Source organism: Suricata suricatta, chromosome 14, assembly GCF_006229205.1.
Source record: "Suricata suricatta isolate VVHF042 chromosome 14, meerkat_22Aug2017_6uvM2_HiC, whole genome shotgun sequence".
NCBI lineage: Eukaryota > Metazoa > Chordata > Mammalia > Carnivora > Herpestidae > Suricata > Suricata suricatta.
Window position 1 is genome coordinate 79617072 of NC_043713.1, and position 17732 is coordinate 79634803.

The 17732-nt window shown below is 56.5% G+C and overlaps 1 protein-coding gene across 1 annotated transcript in view; it reads right to left on the bottom strand.

Moving 5' to 3' along the window:
• Positions 1 to 17401, bottom strand: part of DTX1 (deltex E3 ubiquitin ligase 1) — a 33805-nt gene extending 16404 nt beyond the window's left edge. The window contains exons 1-3 of the mRNA XM_029921622.1: positions 16458 to 17401; positions 11925 to 12161; positions 11542 to 11669 (exon numbers count right to left, since the gene is read on the bottom strand). Of these exons, the coding sequence (XP_029777482.1) occupies positions 11542 to 11669; positions 11925 to 12161; positions 16458 to 16716 (624 nt within the window). The 5' untranslated portion in view covers positions 16717 to 17401. The remainder of the gene's footprint in view (positions 1 to 11541; positions 11670 to 11924; positions 12162 to 16457) is intronic.
• Positions 17402 to 17732: the final 331 nt, after the last annotated feature.

The window sequence follows — 17732 nt, forward strand, 5'->3', positions numbered from 1 at the left end:
GGTCGGGGGCAAGCGTGGGGAGCAGAGGCAGCCAGGACCATGCAGGCAGGGGGCGGGGTCACGCCGGCCTCCTTGCCTCCCTTAGCTCGCTCATTCCTAGCTTCCTTCATCCATCCCCTCATCAGTGCTTTAATGCGAGCACGAATTCCTCTATTCACTGGATCATTCTTCCATCGGCGCATTCATTCATTCATTCATTCATTCATTCATGCCTTAGGTCCTGCATTCCTATCTTCCCGGGTTCATTCATTCACTCATTCTTTCGTTAGATCCTTCACCCATGCCGGCAGCCATTCCGTATGCTTCTCATTGATACATTTTTTTTCTCACTCGGTAATGTAATTCATGCATTCAGTCATTCCCTCAGTTACCGCCACCCTATTTAAAAATGTGCTACCCCTCCACAGACTTCCTTTTCTCTCTCTCTCCATCCCTGCTCGGTTTCCTCCATCTGGCAGAAGTTATATTTTACCTATTTATCTTGTCTTCCGTCTCCTCTTGCTAGAATGCCACCCAGGCAGGGACTTTGTTTAACTCACCGCTGTATCTCCACACCTGCACACAGTAGGTGCTCCATAGATACTTGGTGAATGTATGACTGCATCCGCTAGTTGATACTGATCCATTTGGGGGTTGGTGACTCTTGTATCCCTTCCTGCCTGTTGCTAATTCCTGCCTGTGCCCATCCCTTCGCCCACCAACCCCTTTGCTTCTCACTCATCTGCCTGCTCCTTTGTTCCTTCCCTTAGCACACATTTGCTGACTGCCCTTTCATGGGCTCCATGCTGAGTGCTCATTCAAAATGCACATTCCCACATGATAACCCCAGCCAGGTGAGCATTCATGCCCCCATTTAAAAACTGAGGGCACTGAGGTCTTGCTCCCAATCACTGCTTCATGTTTCCCAAAGCTCTGGGTGCTCCCTGAGAGCAAGGCTCCATGGGACCCTGCGTGAAACAGAGAGAAGCCAAGGTCCAGGCTGCAGGACTCCTCAGAGGCTTTAGCCCGCTCTGTGCCTTGGGACCACTGTAGAGGGGCTGTTCTGCTGGGTTCACCGGGCACACCTGCAGGAAGGCTCCACGCTCGACGGCCAACTGTGGGCAAGTCCCTTCAGCCTCTGCAGGTCCCAGTGGCCCCATCTCGAAAATGCAGGTGACGCTAACCCATGACCCACCCCACCCCCTCACACCGAGCTGCTGGGAGGATTCAGTGAGAATGGCCTCGAAGCCCAGGATCCCTCCAGCTTGGGCCCCAGGGCTGCGAGGCAGACAGACTTCCTTTCAAGGCCCAGCTTCCCAACCCTCCAGCTCTGTGACTATGGTCAGGTGGCTCAACATCCTGGGCTTCAACTGTCTCATCTCTAAAATGGGCACGAGCCAGCCCAGCTGCCTCCTGGGCACCTTCCTGTGGAGACACAACAAGCATCTCAAACTCAGCTCTGCTACAGCGGAGCTCTGATCTCTCCCACCCTAAATCCGCTCCCCATGAAGTGCTCCTGGTGGCAGCTGCTGGTGGCCCTGTCCTTCCAGCTGCCCAGGTGCCAATACCACCCCCGCCCCCAAACATGGACTCATCCCCGACTCACATCCAGTCACCTCCTCCACCTTCAAATACATCCCACACCTGACTACTTCTCCTCACTGCTTTGATTCTCCCTGGTCTATTAAATTTTTGTTTGTTTATTTTTGAGACAGAGAGAGACAGAACATGAGTGGGGGAGGGGCAGAGAGAGAGGGAGGGACAGAATCTGAAGCAGGCTCCAGGTTCTGAGCTGTCAGCACAGAGCCCGACGCGGAGCTCAAACCCACGGACCGCGAGATCATGACCTGAGCTGAAGTCGGAATCTTAACTGACTGAGCCACCCAGGTGTCCTGATTTTCCCTGGTCTAGACGCTGGTGCCTCTCCTGCCTGGACTGTTGCAGTAGACTCACGACTGGTCTCTACCTCTTCCCTTGCCATCTGCAGTCTGTTCCCCACATCGCAGCCAGATCTGGTTCTTGCATCTTGCATCTTGCTCAGTGCAAATCAGATTACATCTTTCTCCTGCTCAAAACCCTCCCGTGGCTCCCCTCTCCCCTGAAGGAAAAGCCAGAGGCCTCACTATGACCCACAGAACTCCAGGCTGTCTACAAAGTCCCATCTTCCTCTCTGACTTGTCACCTGCCACCTCCCTCTCACCCGCTCCACTCCAGCTACCCTGGCCTCCTTGCCTTTCCTCCAACGCCCCCAGCGGTATCCAGGCTTTGCACCTGCTGTTCCCTCCACCCGGAATAGGACTCCGTGGGTCCCGGATGCTCTCACGGCCTCCTTCCTTTCGGGTCTCTGCTCAGACGACACCTCTTCAGGAAGGCTTTCCCGGGCCACCCTTCTAACACAGCTGTTGCCGTTGCCAACCTCTTGCTTTTTTTTCTTCCTAGCCCTCGCCACTACCCGGTATGCTATATTAATCTGCATACCTTCTTTTCTCTCTCTTCCCACTAGGCTGTCAGCCCGAGAGGTTAGGGATCTCGATTGCTCTGTTCACTGCTGCATCCCCAGCATCAAGCACGGAGCCTGGCACGCAGTAGGTGCCCACAACACGGAGGGCATTTCCGCGTTAATGGACACAATTCCTAGGTGCCTGGCCCAGGGATCTGCAGCCAGATGAGTGCAGGCCCCCTGCGTCCCTCTACCTTGTTCGGGCTTCTCCTGAGCACAGACGCCCCTTGATCTTCACTTGGGTCCCTACCAGATCAGAAACAGCTTGTCCTCTGCTGTCAGAGGGGTCCTCTACCAGCATCCCAAGGGCGATGGACGACCCCTGCCCGGTGGGACCCCGAGAGCTAGGAAAATCGAGGCACAGAATTGCAGCCATTGACGTGAGACAGACATGGTGAGGGCGAGATCCTGGGACTCCTATATTGTTCAAGCCAATCACAAGAAAGCCACTCCCCCCCCCCCCCCCCCCCGGGGCCTCTCGGGCTGCCCCATTCTGATGCCTGATTGATCATTTTAATCCAGTGTATACATATTGGTTTTTTCCCTAGACACCGATGTTCCTTGAGGGCACGCCTGGGAGGGGATTCTAGGGAACCTTTCTGGGTCCCGTTCCTGCCCTGCTCCTGGTGCTGGTCCTCCCTCAGAGCCAGTTTCCCCCCCTCTGCAAAATGAGGGCTCCTGATAGATGATTGTCGGGTCCCATGTGCCTGAGGTCCCACCATGAACCTTCTGGGAGGGTTAACGGCAGTGTTGTAACCCCTGGCTGGTAAAGGAAAGGCTGGGAGGGTGCTTTATTTAACCAGCCTCTGTGCATCGAGTCTCGAGCTGGGCAGGGTAGGGGCAGAGGTGGGAGGTGTAGACGGTTGAGAGAAACAACTCAGAAGTCTCCCAGGCCATGTGCACACACATAGCCTCAGTGACTTCATCCGTAAAATGGGCATATTAATACATACCCCGAAGGACTACCGTAGGAGGGAACAAGACAAAGCTTGCCACGGGTGCTCAGCAGAGTGCTCGGCCACAGTGAGTGCTCAGCGAATGTTAATGAAGACAGCTGTTATCATTACATCAGACAGTACCCACAGTCCCCCTCTCCCAGCCCCGGTTCTCTCGATGAACTCCTATTCATCCAACAAAACCCTCTTCTTGGAAGCGCTTTTGTGTTTCTGCTGCTGTGATTGGCATCTGTCCTTGCATTGTCATTAATTTGTTTTTGTGTGTGATCTCCCTCACTGGCTTATGATTTTCAGGAGGGCAAGAACCAGGTCGGATCCACACCTGTGTTCCCAGCACCAGGCACAAAGCCTGGCGCAAAGGAGGTGTCTGCAACAGAACAGGCAAGCTACTTGGCACGAGGCAGGGCAAGCGGAGGGGAGGCTGGTTTTAATGGAGGGGGAGCGGAGGCTGCAGGAGCCAAAGCGCACACAGGGACCCCAGGGAAGGGGGAGACAGGGTTCCAAAGACCAGGATCCCCGGGGGAAGGGGAGGCAGGGTTCCAAAGGCCGGCATTGGCCGCTCTGCAACAATGGCCCCCGAAGGCCCCTCCCAGCAGGCCAGGCCCAGCCAGCCCAGGCGTCCCCCTCTCCAGGGCTCTATTTACCAGGTATTGATTTTCCTGCCTGTTTACTGGTAGTTATTAAAGGCTGCGTCCCTGGAGTCCTTTTCAAACGAGATTGGAACCTGGAGAGCTGGAGTAATTAGGGCAGCGGCTGTCCTCCAGCCGGGCCCTGCGCCCTGCGGTGACCACAGCCGCCTGCCCGTCCGGCCTTCCACCCCGGGCTCGCGCTGGCCGTGGACCAGGCGGAGGGGGGCTGGCTGCTCCCCGGTGACCTGCCTGGGCTGCGATCTTCAGATTTCCAAGGGAGCGGGGGTGCTTCTCCTGGCAGTGGCTGTGGCCTAGATTTTTGGCCAGAACAATGGGTCTAAGATGGGATCAGCGGCTCTTCAGCCTGGGAAACAGGGGGCCTGGAGGCACAGCTGGGCTTTCTTGAGCAGACCACTCCTCTCGTGGGCCTCCAGGGCATCCGCCTGTGCCAGCCACCAGGGTCTGTCCCCCCTCCCCGCCCCCCACTCCCGGGGCAGTTTAGGAGCCTGCATCAAGCTTGGACCAATTTCTATGTGTCTGCTTTTGCTGTCTGTCCCCAAACTCTCCTTCATTTCTTAGGACCGTTTGAGGGGCGGCTAGGTGGCTCAGTCAGTTAAGCGTCCGACTTTGGCTTGGGTCCTGATCTTATGGTTCGTGAGTTCAAGCCCCGTGTCAGGCTCTGTGCTGACAGCTAGCTCAGAGCCTGGAGCCTGCTTCAGATTCTGTGTCTCTCTCTCTCTCTCTCTGCCCCTCCCCTGCTCATGCTCTGTCTCTCTCTCTCTCTCTCAAAAAATGAATAAACATTAAAAAAAGAAATTATAAAAAGAATGTTTGGTTGAAAAATTGCAATCTTGTTCCAGCCTAACAGAGGGGAAAGGAGCTTTGGCCAAATGTCAGCTGGAGGATCATAGGAGCTAAATGCAGCGAGACGGGGCGCGGGGGTAGGGGCAGAGGTGGGAGGTGTAGACAGCGGCCACGGCCACCCATAAGAAGTTTAGGCTTGGAACAGAGGCAATGAGAGAGATGGAAACACAGAGCGAGAGAGACAGAGAGAGACACACATGCACAGAGAGACTGCAGAAAGGAGACCAAGATCAAAATGGGAAATGCTGAGGCGGATACAAGAAGCAGGGGTGGGGGGCGGGGGCAGAGAGGAAGACCAAGTGTGAGAGACAGAAAGAAACAAAAACCCAAACCTACACTGAGACAGTCAGGGAGAGTCAGGGAAGAGGAGGGAGGAGAGAGGGCGGGGGCAGACAGTAGCTACAGCAAGAACAGTAACAGAGTTAGCATTTATTGAGCACCCACTGTGTGCCAGATGCTGTGCTGAACACTTTCCTTCACTCACTCATTTTATCCCTCGTTCCAGGGAGGGACCAGAATTATTCTTGTTTTACAGATGAGGTAACTGAGGCCCAGAGCACAGGAACCTCGGGAGGGCTGGGACGGACGCTCCATTCATGAAGGAAAGGAAAGGCCAGGTCAGACTGGTTCTCAGGGGTTCAACTCAGCTAAGTGGTAGCTCAGCCTGGGATGCCTCCAGCAATGGGGAACTCACTACCTCAGTTTCACCTTCACTATGTTCAGCTGTGAGAGGTTTCTGTCCCAAGAATGCGGTGCTGATCTGACCCCCTTCTTGGAGGTGGGCTGTGGTGTCTCAGCCGACTCAGTGGAGAGAAGAGAGGGCCCCATGCCCTCCTGCCTGCCCCTCAGACACCAGAGGGTCCCACCCTAGACTGGGCTAGCCCCAAGGCCCAGCAGGGAACCCCTCCCTTGGGCAGGGGGAGGTGGCTTCCTGGAGGTAAGTGATCTCAGTGTGGGGACCCCCAGACCCCCACGGGAAGGTAGTCATGGGACTTCCTGTCCAGTGGAGGGAGTCCAGCTCTAGGATGAGGCCTGTGACCAGGGGCTGGGCAGTGGGTTGGTTGCCAGGCCCCAGGGAGGGACTTTCCTGACCCCTCCACCAACACAGAAGTAACCACAATACCACCAGGACCCAGTCAGAGAACAGCTTGTGTGGCGCAGGTCCCTGTAAACTTGTGTGGTCCTCACGACAGCCCCCTGTCAGGGGTGAGGAATCGGAGCACACAGTGGTTTAGGAACGCGGCCAAGGTTACACACAGGCGAGAGGTCTAGCCAGACCCAGACCCTGACTCCCATTGCTGTTCCCTTAACTGGTCCACTGTACTCCCAACAGCCCATTTTCCAGAGGAGGAAACTGAGGCATGGAGGCCGGGCCAGGCAGGAGGCTGAGGACCTTCCAGGATCGAGGTCCTCACCCACCATCTGCACGGCAGGCCAGCTCACTTCCACAGCAACAGCAGCAACCGCGAATCCAGCCGGATTTACCAGCTCCTGTGCTGGGGCTTTACCTGCACCCCCCAGTCTCCACGCAGCCCTCAGGCTTCTGAACACTCCTAGGGGCTCCTATGGGCTAGAGCAGAGGCCGGGCTGGGATTTGAACCGCCTGCAGTGCTGGCCCCAGGGCGCCCCGCCCCCTCCTTGTGATCAATAATACCGCAGTGTTCTGTTTCCCTTCAAACTCTCCCTGGGGACTCGTCAGGCTCTGTGGCCCATTAGCGGTTTCTGCACGTTTGAAGCTGGCCCAGGCTCCCCAGGGTGGGCCGGCAGCCAGCCCAGGGCAACGGAGGGGGAAGGGGAGGGGTGAGGAAGGCCGAGGGGCTGCTGGGCACTCAGGCTACTGCCTGCAAATCGATTTTGAAAGGCCCTTGTCCCAGAGGCTGCTGGCAGCTGGCTGTGCCCACTTTATAGACTGCGTGCGGGGCTTCTTGGTCACCTGGCTTCTAGCACACTGGGGTTCAGACCCCCTGGCATGGAAACGAGGGGTAGGGAATAGAAGGAGCAGACGGTCTCCATCCCCTGGAGCGCAGTGTGGCCCCGGGGAACTGACCTGACTGCTCTGAGTCTCTCCTTCCTCATCTGTGAAATAAACAGAACTCAGTGCTTCACGTACCTCAACTCTTAATCCACACAACACTCCCCAGAGCAGCACCATTAATATCAGTGCCTTATACAAGCGCTGAAGCACGGAGAGGTGAAGTGACTTGCTCAGAGTCACACAGCTCCAAAGTTACTGAGCCAGGATATGTAACCCAGCTGGATTTGAACTTCTACCCACTTCCACCGCCACAACCCGACTCCAAGCCACCCATTACTTCTTGCCTAGACTATTGCAGGAGGCTCTGCCCAGTGTCCTAGCTTCCATTCTCTGCACCCTGCAGTGCATTCTCACGTGGCAGCGAGAGCCACACTCAAGTCTGACCACATCACTCCTCTGCTCAGTACCCATCAATAGCTCCCTAGTGCCCTTAGAAATGAGTCTAAGCTCTTCAGCTCATCTCTGATCCATCACAAGCTGCCTGTGCAGTCTCACACCCTCACCATGCTAAACTTCTAGTTATTTTCTGAACACGTGCATGGCTATGCCTCTGAGTATTTGCGCATGCCATTCCCTGGGTCTGGAATGTCCTTCTATTTGCCCATCCCATTTTCCTCCCTGCTGACTTCCCAAGCCATCTTCCTGGTTCAGCTCCAGCACCATCCTCTTGGAAACTTCCGTGCCATACCTAGGGAACCACACCCTTCCTGGGGCTCCCATGGCACCGTGCAACTGCAGCACCCCCATTAAAGCACGTAGCTCGCTAAAATATTGAGACTCCGTTCCCTCCAGCCTGGGCGCCTCTCAAAAGTTGGGCTGGCTTTCAGCCACCTTAGCATCCCCTGATAGCCAGGAACATAGGCATAGGCCCTTGGAAAATGCTAGCTGAGGGAAGGAAGGACCAAACACACACGAGTGAACCTAACTGAATGCTATAAATGACTAGCCTGAACACTGCAAGTTAGTGGTGGATGTGAGTTTGTTGTGGTCGGCACGTTATTTACATTAAAAAAAATGACTTTAAAAACTGGGGTAGACTCACTCAAGTCTGGATTCCAAAAATCCCAAAATATCCAAAGATGCGGCCAGAGGGACTGACCTCCTTGGCAACCGTTAGCAGAAACTGAGTCATGGTCACTGCACATTCATGCTTTGTAGTATTTATTGAACGCCTAAGGTGTACCAGGCACTAGAGAGTGACGGGTGAAAACCTTTCCCTTCCCAGCCACCGCTCACACTTCTATTAGCTGCCCAGGCTCTGGAAGCACCAGCCTCTGTCAAGAATGGGGAACTGGGTCCCAGAGAGGGACAGGGACTTGGCCCAAATCACCTCACAATTGGAGCCCAGACCCCTTCTCTCACTTCCACAGTAGCAGGTGACCAACACGTTGGCATGAATGAACCTTCGTTTCCTGGAACAGAGGAGCTGAGGAGGGCCCCATAGGAGTGTGATTTCAGGTAAACCGTAAGCTTCCTCTGGCCTGTTCTGCTTGCCGTTGGACGGAGAGGGGACAAAGGCCCAGCAGCGGCGGGGCACAGCCTGTCACCCGGAGAAGAGGTGGCTATACTGGAGCTGCTGGCAGGGCTGTCCTGGCCGCCAGCGCTGCTGCCTCCTTTGATTGCCTCGTCCTTTGTTCTGCATTTCAGGACATTCAGCTCCAGGGCCGGGTGCCAGACTCCCTCCCATACCCCGGCATCCGCCTGCTACTACTGCCTGGCCAGGTGGAGGTGGCAGCCTGGAGCGGCTCCATCGGCACAATGGGAGGAGCCCAGAGAGGGAGAGGGGCTTAGCCACGGAGGCAGAGCAAGGACACAGCCACGAAGGAGCCGGAGGAGACTGAGTCCCCAGCCTGGTGGCTCCGGGAGCCCCAAGGTCAGGAGCAGCCCCACATTGCAGGACCTCTGTGGTGCCTGGCCTCCTGTGTCACACCAGACAGAGGGCCTGTTTGCTGCTGCATCCTTAGGGCCTAGGACAGTGCCTGGTACATAGAAGGTGCTCACTACATTCTTGCTGCATGAATGAAGGGATTGATACTGACCACAATACTGATAGGTACTGTTGTCGGGCCCACATTACAGAGGAGGAAAAGGAAGCCCAGGGAGGGAGTGCCGTTTACCCAAAGGCACAAGCCTGCACCCCACCCTCCACTCCCAGTACCAGAGAGCTGCTGGGAAGGGAACCTGGAGCCCAGGCCTCACCCACCAGTTCCAGGTTTGGGGGCCCATGTCCTCAGCTGGTCTCAGCCAGGGTCTGGTGGGGGTGCCTGTGTCCATCAGGAGGCTGTGTGGGCCTGGAGATTGTCCTGGGGAGGCTACCTGGGGTGTGATGTAGGAGTGGTGGGGGTGGGGGGAGGCCCTGGGAGAAACGGAAGTTGGGGGAGGGGAGCACCCTCCACTCCCTGAGAACTCCACACTGGGGAGAGGCACTAGGGACCCACTGCCCCACCGCCGCTGACACCAGTCCTACCCCATCATCTCCCCACCCTGATCCCTCCCTATTACCCTCCAATCATGTGTTCTCTCACCTCCCTCCCATGCCTCCCCCTTCACTCCTTATCATCTTCTTCCCACCCTCCATCACGGCCCCCACAGAACCCTTGTCATCCCCATCCCTCCTCAGGACAGCCACCATCACCCTCCCGACAGAACCTTCTTTATCATGCCCCCACCCCACCTTTACTGGTAATAGAATAGCACCAATCAGCCCGTCCCCTCCCCCGCCACAGCCCTCAACACCTCCCTCATGTCTCAGTTAGACTGCACAGCTCCCTTGGAAAGAGGAGACTGGGGGGCTAGAAGGAAGCAGGGAAGAATAGAGAGGGGTGAAAGAGGGGGCAGGGGACAGGAGAAGAGAGAGAAGGCCCTGGCTGTGAGCAGGATCTGATCCGGGATGCGCAGGACAAACCACCCCCGCAGGCCTGGGCAGGGCGCTGGTGGCGCTGTCCAAGGTGCTGCGCCAGCCAGGCCTGGCCTGGGAGGGGGCGCTGCAGAGCTGGGTCTGAATGTCCCACCGTCTCTTCCTAGCTCCAGCAGGTGCCCCCTTCCCTCCCTCCTCCCGACCCTGGCTCTGAGCTTCAGCTTTGCTGTGTGTAAAATGGGGTGATGCTCACTGGCTGGGCGGAGGGAGCCTAATGAACTGTAGAATATGTTTGCATCAGCCATCTCCCCCCACCCCCCAGTCTGAGCATACTTCAGCTCTGGCCTCCAAGGGCCCGTGATTAACGAGGCTGGTCCTTCAGCATGGCTCTGGGTCCCCTGGGGCCCGCCCACTAAAGGGCAGCAGCTGGCAGTCTGGCGATGCTTTAGTGGGACCCAAGAGGCCTCCCTTAGCCCACCCCACCCCCACCCCTTCCATCACAGCCTCCCTCTTCCCCGGAGGCCTGAGGTCTCCTCCAGGACCTTGCTGATGCAGTTTCTTCCTTGGAAGTATTCCTTGAACAATACAGACTCTTGGAGGGCTCCTCCTCAAGGAAGTCCTCTCTCTCAGAGCCCCCAGCACACGCTGCCCACATCACCTGGCCGAAGACAACCTACACTTCTCCTCTGAAGCATTTAACTCTTTTTCCTACTAGAGCAGAGTGATAACTATGTGCAAAGTAATATTCTTCATGCTCTTACCTATAGTATCTCATTTAATCCTCATGACAACCCTTCAGGTAGAGACTCTTGTTATTCCCGCCTTCCAGAAGAGGGAACCGAGGCTACCAGAGGTTAAGAGGTTTGCCATGGGCACGCAGCTAGCAAGGGGCCAAGCTGCAGTTCAGGTCAGCTCTATATCTGAGTCAGAGGATTCGACTGCCAGTCCCATGCTATGCATCTGCCTTTGCCTTCATAACGCTCCGAAACCACTCTGGCGAGGGTCCTGTCCCTCTCTCCGAGTCCCCAGAACCCAGGCCAGTGCCTGTTACTGAGAAGGGACCACTGAACTGTCAAGTAAAAGTGAAGACGGGTTTACATGATCAGAAGAGGCTCCTGGAGGGGCGTCCCGGTGGCTCAGTCAGTTAAGCATCTGACTCTTGATCTTGGCTCAGGTTATGATCTCATGGTGCATGGGATCAAGTCCTGTGTTGGGCTCTGTGCTGGCAGCTGCTTGGGATTCTCTCTCTCTCTCTCTCTCTCTCTCTGCCCCTCTCCTGCTCACTCATGTGCAAGTGTGTGCGTGCTCTCTCTTAAAATAAATACATAAACTTAAAAAAAAAACTCCTGGGGCACCTGGGTGGCTCAGTCGGTTAAGCCTCCGACTTCGGCTCAGGTCAGATCTCACGTTCGTGGGTTTGAGCCCCACGTCAGGCTCTGTGCTGACAGCTAGCTCAGAGCCTGGAGCCTGCTTCCAGTTCTGTGTCTCCTTCTCTCTCTGCCCCTCCCCCTCTCATGCTCTGTCTCTCTCTGTATCAAAAATAAATAAAACATTAAAAAAAACCCAAAAAAACAAAACAAAAAAAACCTCCAGGGGCCAGAGGGGAGGGTCTGCAGTGGTGCTAATGCAGGCAGTGTGACAGGTGGAATAGGAGACACCCGTGAATACATGAGTTGGACCTGCTGCCACCATGGGATGGACCCCTCCTCGCCCAGACATACGTCATCCTTCTTGCCTCTGCTGTCAGCCCCAGCCACAGGGGCCTCCCATATCGGCTGGGAGGGGGTCCCCAGAGGTCCTGTAACTAGGGAGCTGATGCTGGAGGCCTCTGGGGCTACACGGGCTGCTCCTGGCAACAAGCCCCAGCAGAGCTCTGAAGGGAGCAGGGGGAGGGGGCTCTCTCAGCCCAGCACTGAAGGAAACCTTGTTCTCCATCCCTGAGCGGCCTGGGTTCCAGCTTGGGGTTGAATGGCTGTGTGACCTTGGGTAAGTCACTCACCTTCTCTGGGCCTCAGTCTCTCCACTGACAATAGCCTGCCTAAGAGTCTAATTTCTGGCGGTGCTTTCCCTGGTAATGGCTGCTTCCCTCTCTGGGTGGCCCTACTGGTTCCCAACAGCCTTAGCATGTCCTCAGACAGGACATTCACGTAGGGGCAGTGACCAGGGCTGAGTGACGGAGGCTTGGGAGATACACCAGCCACCCACTGCCACGCCGGCTTGGGAGTACTGGCAGAGCCGTTGCGCTGTGAGTCTTGGGGACAGCACTTGTGGATGGTCTGCAGCCCGGTCCCTCCCGGCCTCAGCTGTCCCATCTGCAGGAGGACCAGGGACTGCCATACGTCTGCCTCGCAGCAGAGAGGGAGGGGAATGGGAGACAGTCAGCAAGTGGGTCTGTCCCTCTGTCCCCAGCCATGGAAGTCCAGGGAGGGGTTGGAAAGTTGTCTGGGAAGTGGCTAAGTGGTATCTCTGTCCAGCTGTGGGGACTGGGTGGAAACTCGGGTCTGGGTGCGCTGTCACCCTAACAGCAGGGCAGGGGACAATTAACCTTCAGGGAAGTTGTGGCCTGGCAACCAAGGCAGCGAGCGGTGCCCGTAGCTGGTGGGGGCCACCCCTGGCGCTGCTGCCAGCCCCTGGGCAGCCCCGTTCACCTTGGCTTCCCATTTGTGGCATCTTGGCTGGCCGGCGCCTGCTGGGGCTCAGCACCCAGAAGACGCGGAAAGCTCTGGGGCAGCAGCTGTGGTAAGCAAGGCGGTGGAGATGATGCAGAGCACACCCGCCTCATCCCTCTGCCCACCCCTGGCTCCCCCTTCCAGCCCGGTGCCTGGGACACCGCGGTGAGTGCCCTGACATCATGCGGTCCAGGGTCACCGCGGTCCCCCCACACGTGGGCTCTGGACCCGCAGAGCTTCAAAGGGAACCTCACCTCCTGTGGGGAGTGATGAAAACAGCCCGGCAGGAAAGAGGTGAGGGGGCACCGGCTGAACAAACAGCAGCCCCCATGGGACCGGGCCCGGCCCTCTCCTGCGGCCCGAGCCTGACACCTGGGCTTCCTTCCGCTGGCTGCGTGACCAGCACAGAGATAGGGCATTCGTGTGTCGGCGGGACACACATGGGTTGGCGCTGCGTGCGTGCACACACACACACGTATGCACCTTGGCACACACCATGGGGCGTGCATGTCGGTAGATGCTGTGCTGGGGGAGGCATGGCTGTCTTACTCCAAGGGCAGGTTAAGAACACAACAGGGCAGGGGTTGGTGGGGGCAGTGAACTGTAGCCTGTGGGCCAAATCTGCCTGCTGCCTGCTTTTGCATAGCTCATGAGCTAAGCGGGGTTTTCACACTGCTAAGTAGTTGGGGAATAAGAAACTTATGAAATGTATACAAATTCAAATTTCAGTGTCCATAACAAGTTTTATTAGAACACAGCCACATTTGTTCATTGGCTTACTGTCTGTGACTGCTTTTATGTTACAAAGGAAGAGGTGAGTGCTTACAACAGAGTCAGTATGGCCCACAAAGGCTAAGATATCTATCGGACCTTATCAGAAAGTCCATCAGCTCCGCTAGCCAAGCTGAGGCACACTGCCCCTCCCCACCCCCTGCAAAAAGTTAAAGGTCAGCTTCAGTGAACTTATCAAAAATTTATAATTAGAAAATCTAAATAGAAGCTGTGTTCATTTCAGGACATACATGTAAGCTTTTGGTTTTATAACTTTATACTGTTTTGTGCATGTGTGATGGTGGTGGGAGAGAGAGAGAGTAAGAGAGAGAGAGAGAGAAAGAGAGAGAGAGAAGGAGAGAAAGAAAGTGCATGCAGGGGAGAATCATAATCTTTTCCAAGATTTAGGACCTCCTACCCATTTCTTGTGCTCTGTAGTGTTTAGTAACTTCTAGGCACATGAGGGGTGATTAGTCAATGTTTGTGGGATAAAGTAATAGGCTTGGTTCTCTCCATCAGCCCAGCAACCCTGCTAGTGGAGGTGATGCTCTCACTCATTTCACAGATGGAGACTGAGGCCTGGAGAGCTGAGGACACCTGCGTGGGGACTCTCCCTGGGGCCATCAACGGTGAGGACAAGATGTCCTTTCTTGACTTGGTTTACTTCAGGGAGAAGTGGGGGAACACAGAATAATGTATCTGGTGGGGAGGCATTTCCAGCAGTTTCCCACAACCAAGTGCCCCCCTCCAGCCCACAGGTTTCCAGGCCTTCCTCCCTCCCTGGGGGGTCTTGGCAGGCTCCCAGGAGCCTGTTGAGGGATGAGTGGTTTCCCTTTTCCGGCAGGGTGGCGGGGAGGCGAGTGTGGGGGAACAGCTCGGGGGAGGAGGCGAGGGAAGTAGCTGAAAAGGCCGAACCATAAACTCCCATAACTCATTGAGAGTAAGGGGCCTGCTGAAAAGGGGAAGGGAGGGAGTTGGGAACAGGTAAGGGGCCTGCAAGACAGCGTCAAAGACCAAGTGGCCACTTGGGAGCCTTGGGTGGGGTTATCCCTGCCTCGAAGTGCCCCTCCCCACCCTGAGCAAGGTTCTGGAAAATTTCCACACCCAATGCTGGCTCTGACCCTGCAGTAAGCCAAACACCAAGCCCAGGGAAAACCCACCTCCTCCTGATGTCAGACCCTTGCCCTCCAGCAAAGAAGGTTTGAGGATAAGCCAGATGAATGGGGTGGGGAATGCCTAGCATTTCTCACTTCTCCATCAGGAGCTCAGTGCCTCCCTGGAAGAATGGGCATGAGGGTTAAAGGTGGTTTTCTCTACTGTCAGGAGAAAATTCAAAGCCCTTTTCGTGGCTGTCCAGGCCCTGCTCCAACCTAGGCTTGCACCACCTACCCCTCATTTACCCCACTCTTCACACAGTGCACTTGAATGTACTCTGCTCCTTCCTACCACAGGGCCTTTGCACTCGCTGTTCCGTCTGCCTAGAACACCGCCCCCCACCCACTCATTCTTCATATTTCCGTTCAAACATCACTTCCTGAGGTTAATCTTTTGTCCCCACTCCGACATTGGGTTTATTTCATGTTCTCAGACCTGCAGCTGGTTATCAGTGCATTATGTGATTGCTTGCTCCCTGGACCTCCAGTGTAGCTCCTCCGTGACCCTTTACTCAGGACCCTGTCTGTCTCGCTCCATGCATGTTTCTAGTGCTGAGCATGGAGTGATGCACAGTGATATCAATAAGTGATTGTATGACAGCATGAATAAATGCCTGGCACCACCAGCGACTCCCGCCCTCGGTGTCTCAAGCTGTGGACTCACAGATGTACCAAAACCGTGTATTATGAATCCATCTGTGTTTCCACACTTGGTGACCACTCTGCTGGTCAGGGGGTCAGCTACCCCCTAGAACCTTCTGTAATAACGACAGGGTTCTGGATCTATGCTGTCCAATATGGCAGCTCTGAGACACATGTGGCCGCTGAGCACTTGAAATGTGGCTAGGGGGACCGAGGAACTGGATTTTAAAGTTTAATTTTAATTAGCATAAATTTAAATAGCTGCATGTCGTTAGTGGCTACCATCTCGAACAGCTTTAGAGAGCAGGGGGGCATCCTACTTTCTCCAAGGCTCTTCCGTGCAGTGCTGTCAACTGGGGACTCACAGGGACTCCCCCAAACCCCCATCAGCTGCCAAGGAGTCTTTGGAGGCTTCCTTGAGGCAGGCACTCACCACCCCCGCCGTCCACCATGCCTGTCAGAGACCCCCGAGCAACAACTCAGAGACCCCCACAGTGACGGCGTGGCCCCAGAACACGAAGGCCCAGCGTGGGCCTCACCATTATCATTACCTGTCACACAACCACCAAGTTTGCCACCAACCTCACTCTCTCCATCATCACTGCCCGAGCATGATACCCCCAAAACAACCACCAACACAACCATCAACGCCACCTCCGCCACCAATTCCACGGCCAACACTACCGCCAGCATCACCACCAACACTGTCTCCATCATGGCCACCCCCTCCATCGCTACCACCACCATCACACCATCCCAACCCCACCAACACCCAGGGCTAGGACAGGAAACCTGTCAAGAGGGTTGGGTCTGGAATTCAATTGCCTGGGCTTAAATCCCAGCTCTGAGTTTTCAAATCACTTGGTTACTGTGAAACTCAGTTTCTTCATCTGTAAAATGGGACTAATAATAATAGCAGTAGTAATAATAATAATAATAGTTCAGTACCTGTGATTATTGGGAAAGAATTAAATGAGGAAGTGCATGGAAAGCCCTTTTCTTGAGTGCTAATGTTTTGTAGGTTCTGTGCTCAGTGAGCACAATTTTATTTAATTCTCACACAGCTGTGGGAGACACTAATCCACCCATTTTACCGACAAGGAAACTGAGGCTAAGAGAGGAGATGTAAGTCAGCCAAGGCCCTACAACTCATATAAGAGGCTGGACTGGAGCCCAAGTATTAAGGTGAGCGAGGTGAGGCTCTTTTCTGGGACCTGAGCAAGGCTGGGTCAGCCAATCAGCCTTCCAGTCTTTGCCCCCGCCCCTCTCCCCTCCCCCCCCAGACGCTGTGGAGATTTCAGCATCCCACCACAAAAGGTGGGGTTTTGTGGTAGTGATGGTGGTGCAGTCTCAGCCTGGCCGGACAGGTGGGGTGGGGTGGGCGGGGACGCGTCTGCTCACCTGTGTCCTGGCGAAACTGGTGCATGGACTGCAGGTCGATGATGTAGGGCACCAGCTGGGCGTCCACTTGCCCCAGGACCACAGACCCACGGGCGTCCTCCTTGAGCACGTTCTCGATGTGGTGGCACACGGTGGCCGTGTAAGGCCGCCAGCGGCTGTGCTCATTTAGCCACTCCCACACCACCACCCGGGCCACATTCTGCGGTGGGAAGCCAAGCCCGTTCACCGGCACCATCACACCCTGGCCTGGCCTTGACATGGCTGCTGCTGCTGCAGCCTCAGGGGCCAGGACCCCGCAGGTGCCGCCAGGCTCCTCCTAGGCCCGGGGAAGGCAGGGAACTTCCTTTCTCCCCAGGGGAGGGACAGCAAGAGCCCAAGGCCTCCTTTCTAGCCCTGGGTCCTCTGTGAGGCCCAGAGGCCCCAGGTGAAGGAGCGTGGGGTGCTGTTCCAGGCTCCAAGGACCCCCTTCCCCCAGCGCTGTCTCAGATAAAGGGCGCTGCTCTGGAAAGCAAGTGTCTTTTTTAGGATGGGGACACGCTGCTCTAAATTCCTTGGTTCCCTGGGCTCAGAAAAGAGAGTGAGGCAGCCGAACGACTCTAGGTCCAGTCTCCAGTCACTTCTTCCCAGCCAGCCGCGCAGGGCCTGTCACCCAGGAGGCTGGGGCCAGCCTGCTGGCTCTGCGGCGCTCCGCCGGCCCTCTGCACTCCAGACTGCGTCCCAGACCCTGAGCCAGGCTCCAAGTGGGGCTGCTCTCCTGGTCTCGGGTCCGCCCCTCCGACGGCTCCTGCTGAAGGGGGTGTCCCTGTCCCCTCTGTTCCTACTTCACACGGCGTCCTCGTAGGCCTGGATGGCTGGAAAACGCACGGGAGAGGGTGCGCCGCGTACCCCTGGCCCGCCGGCCCGGCTGCGGCTCCGGAGCGGGGCGGGGGGGACGAGGGGGGCGGGGGCCCGTGGGCACGCCCCACCCCACTCGTGCTCGCGACCTGCCGGGAGACAAGAAGGGGAGAGGGCCCTTTAAGAGGAGAGCGCAGCACCCCCTCCCCCTTCCCGGGAGAGCGATCGGCTGAGAACAATGGGGCACCGATGGGGGGGCCGGCAAGGGGGGCTTAAGGGGGTCACCGCCCGCGTTCCCTCGGGGCCGGCCTGAAGGGAGGGCAGGGGCCGGGGGGCACGATTTTCCGAGGCTCCACGCCGGCGGCGCCCCCTCCTCAGCTCCCCGAGCGCGCCCCTCCCCCGGGGCCCGCGCCGGGGCCGGGACGCAGGGTGCGCGGGGAT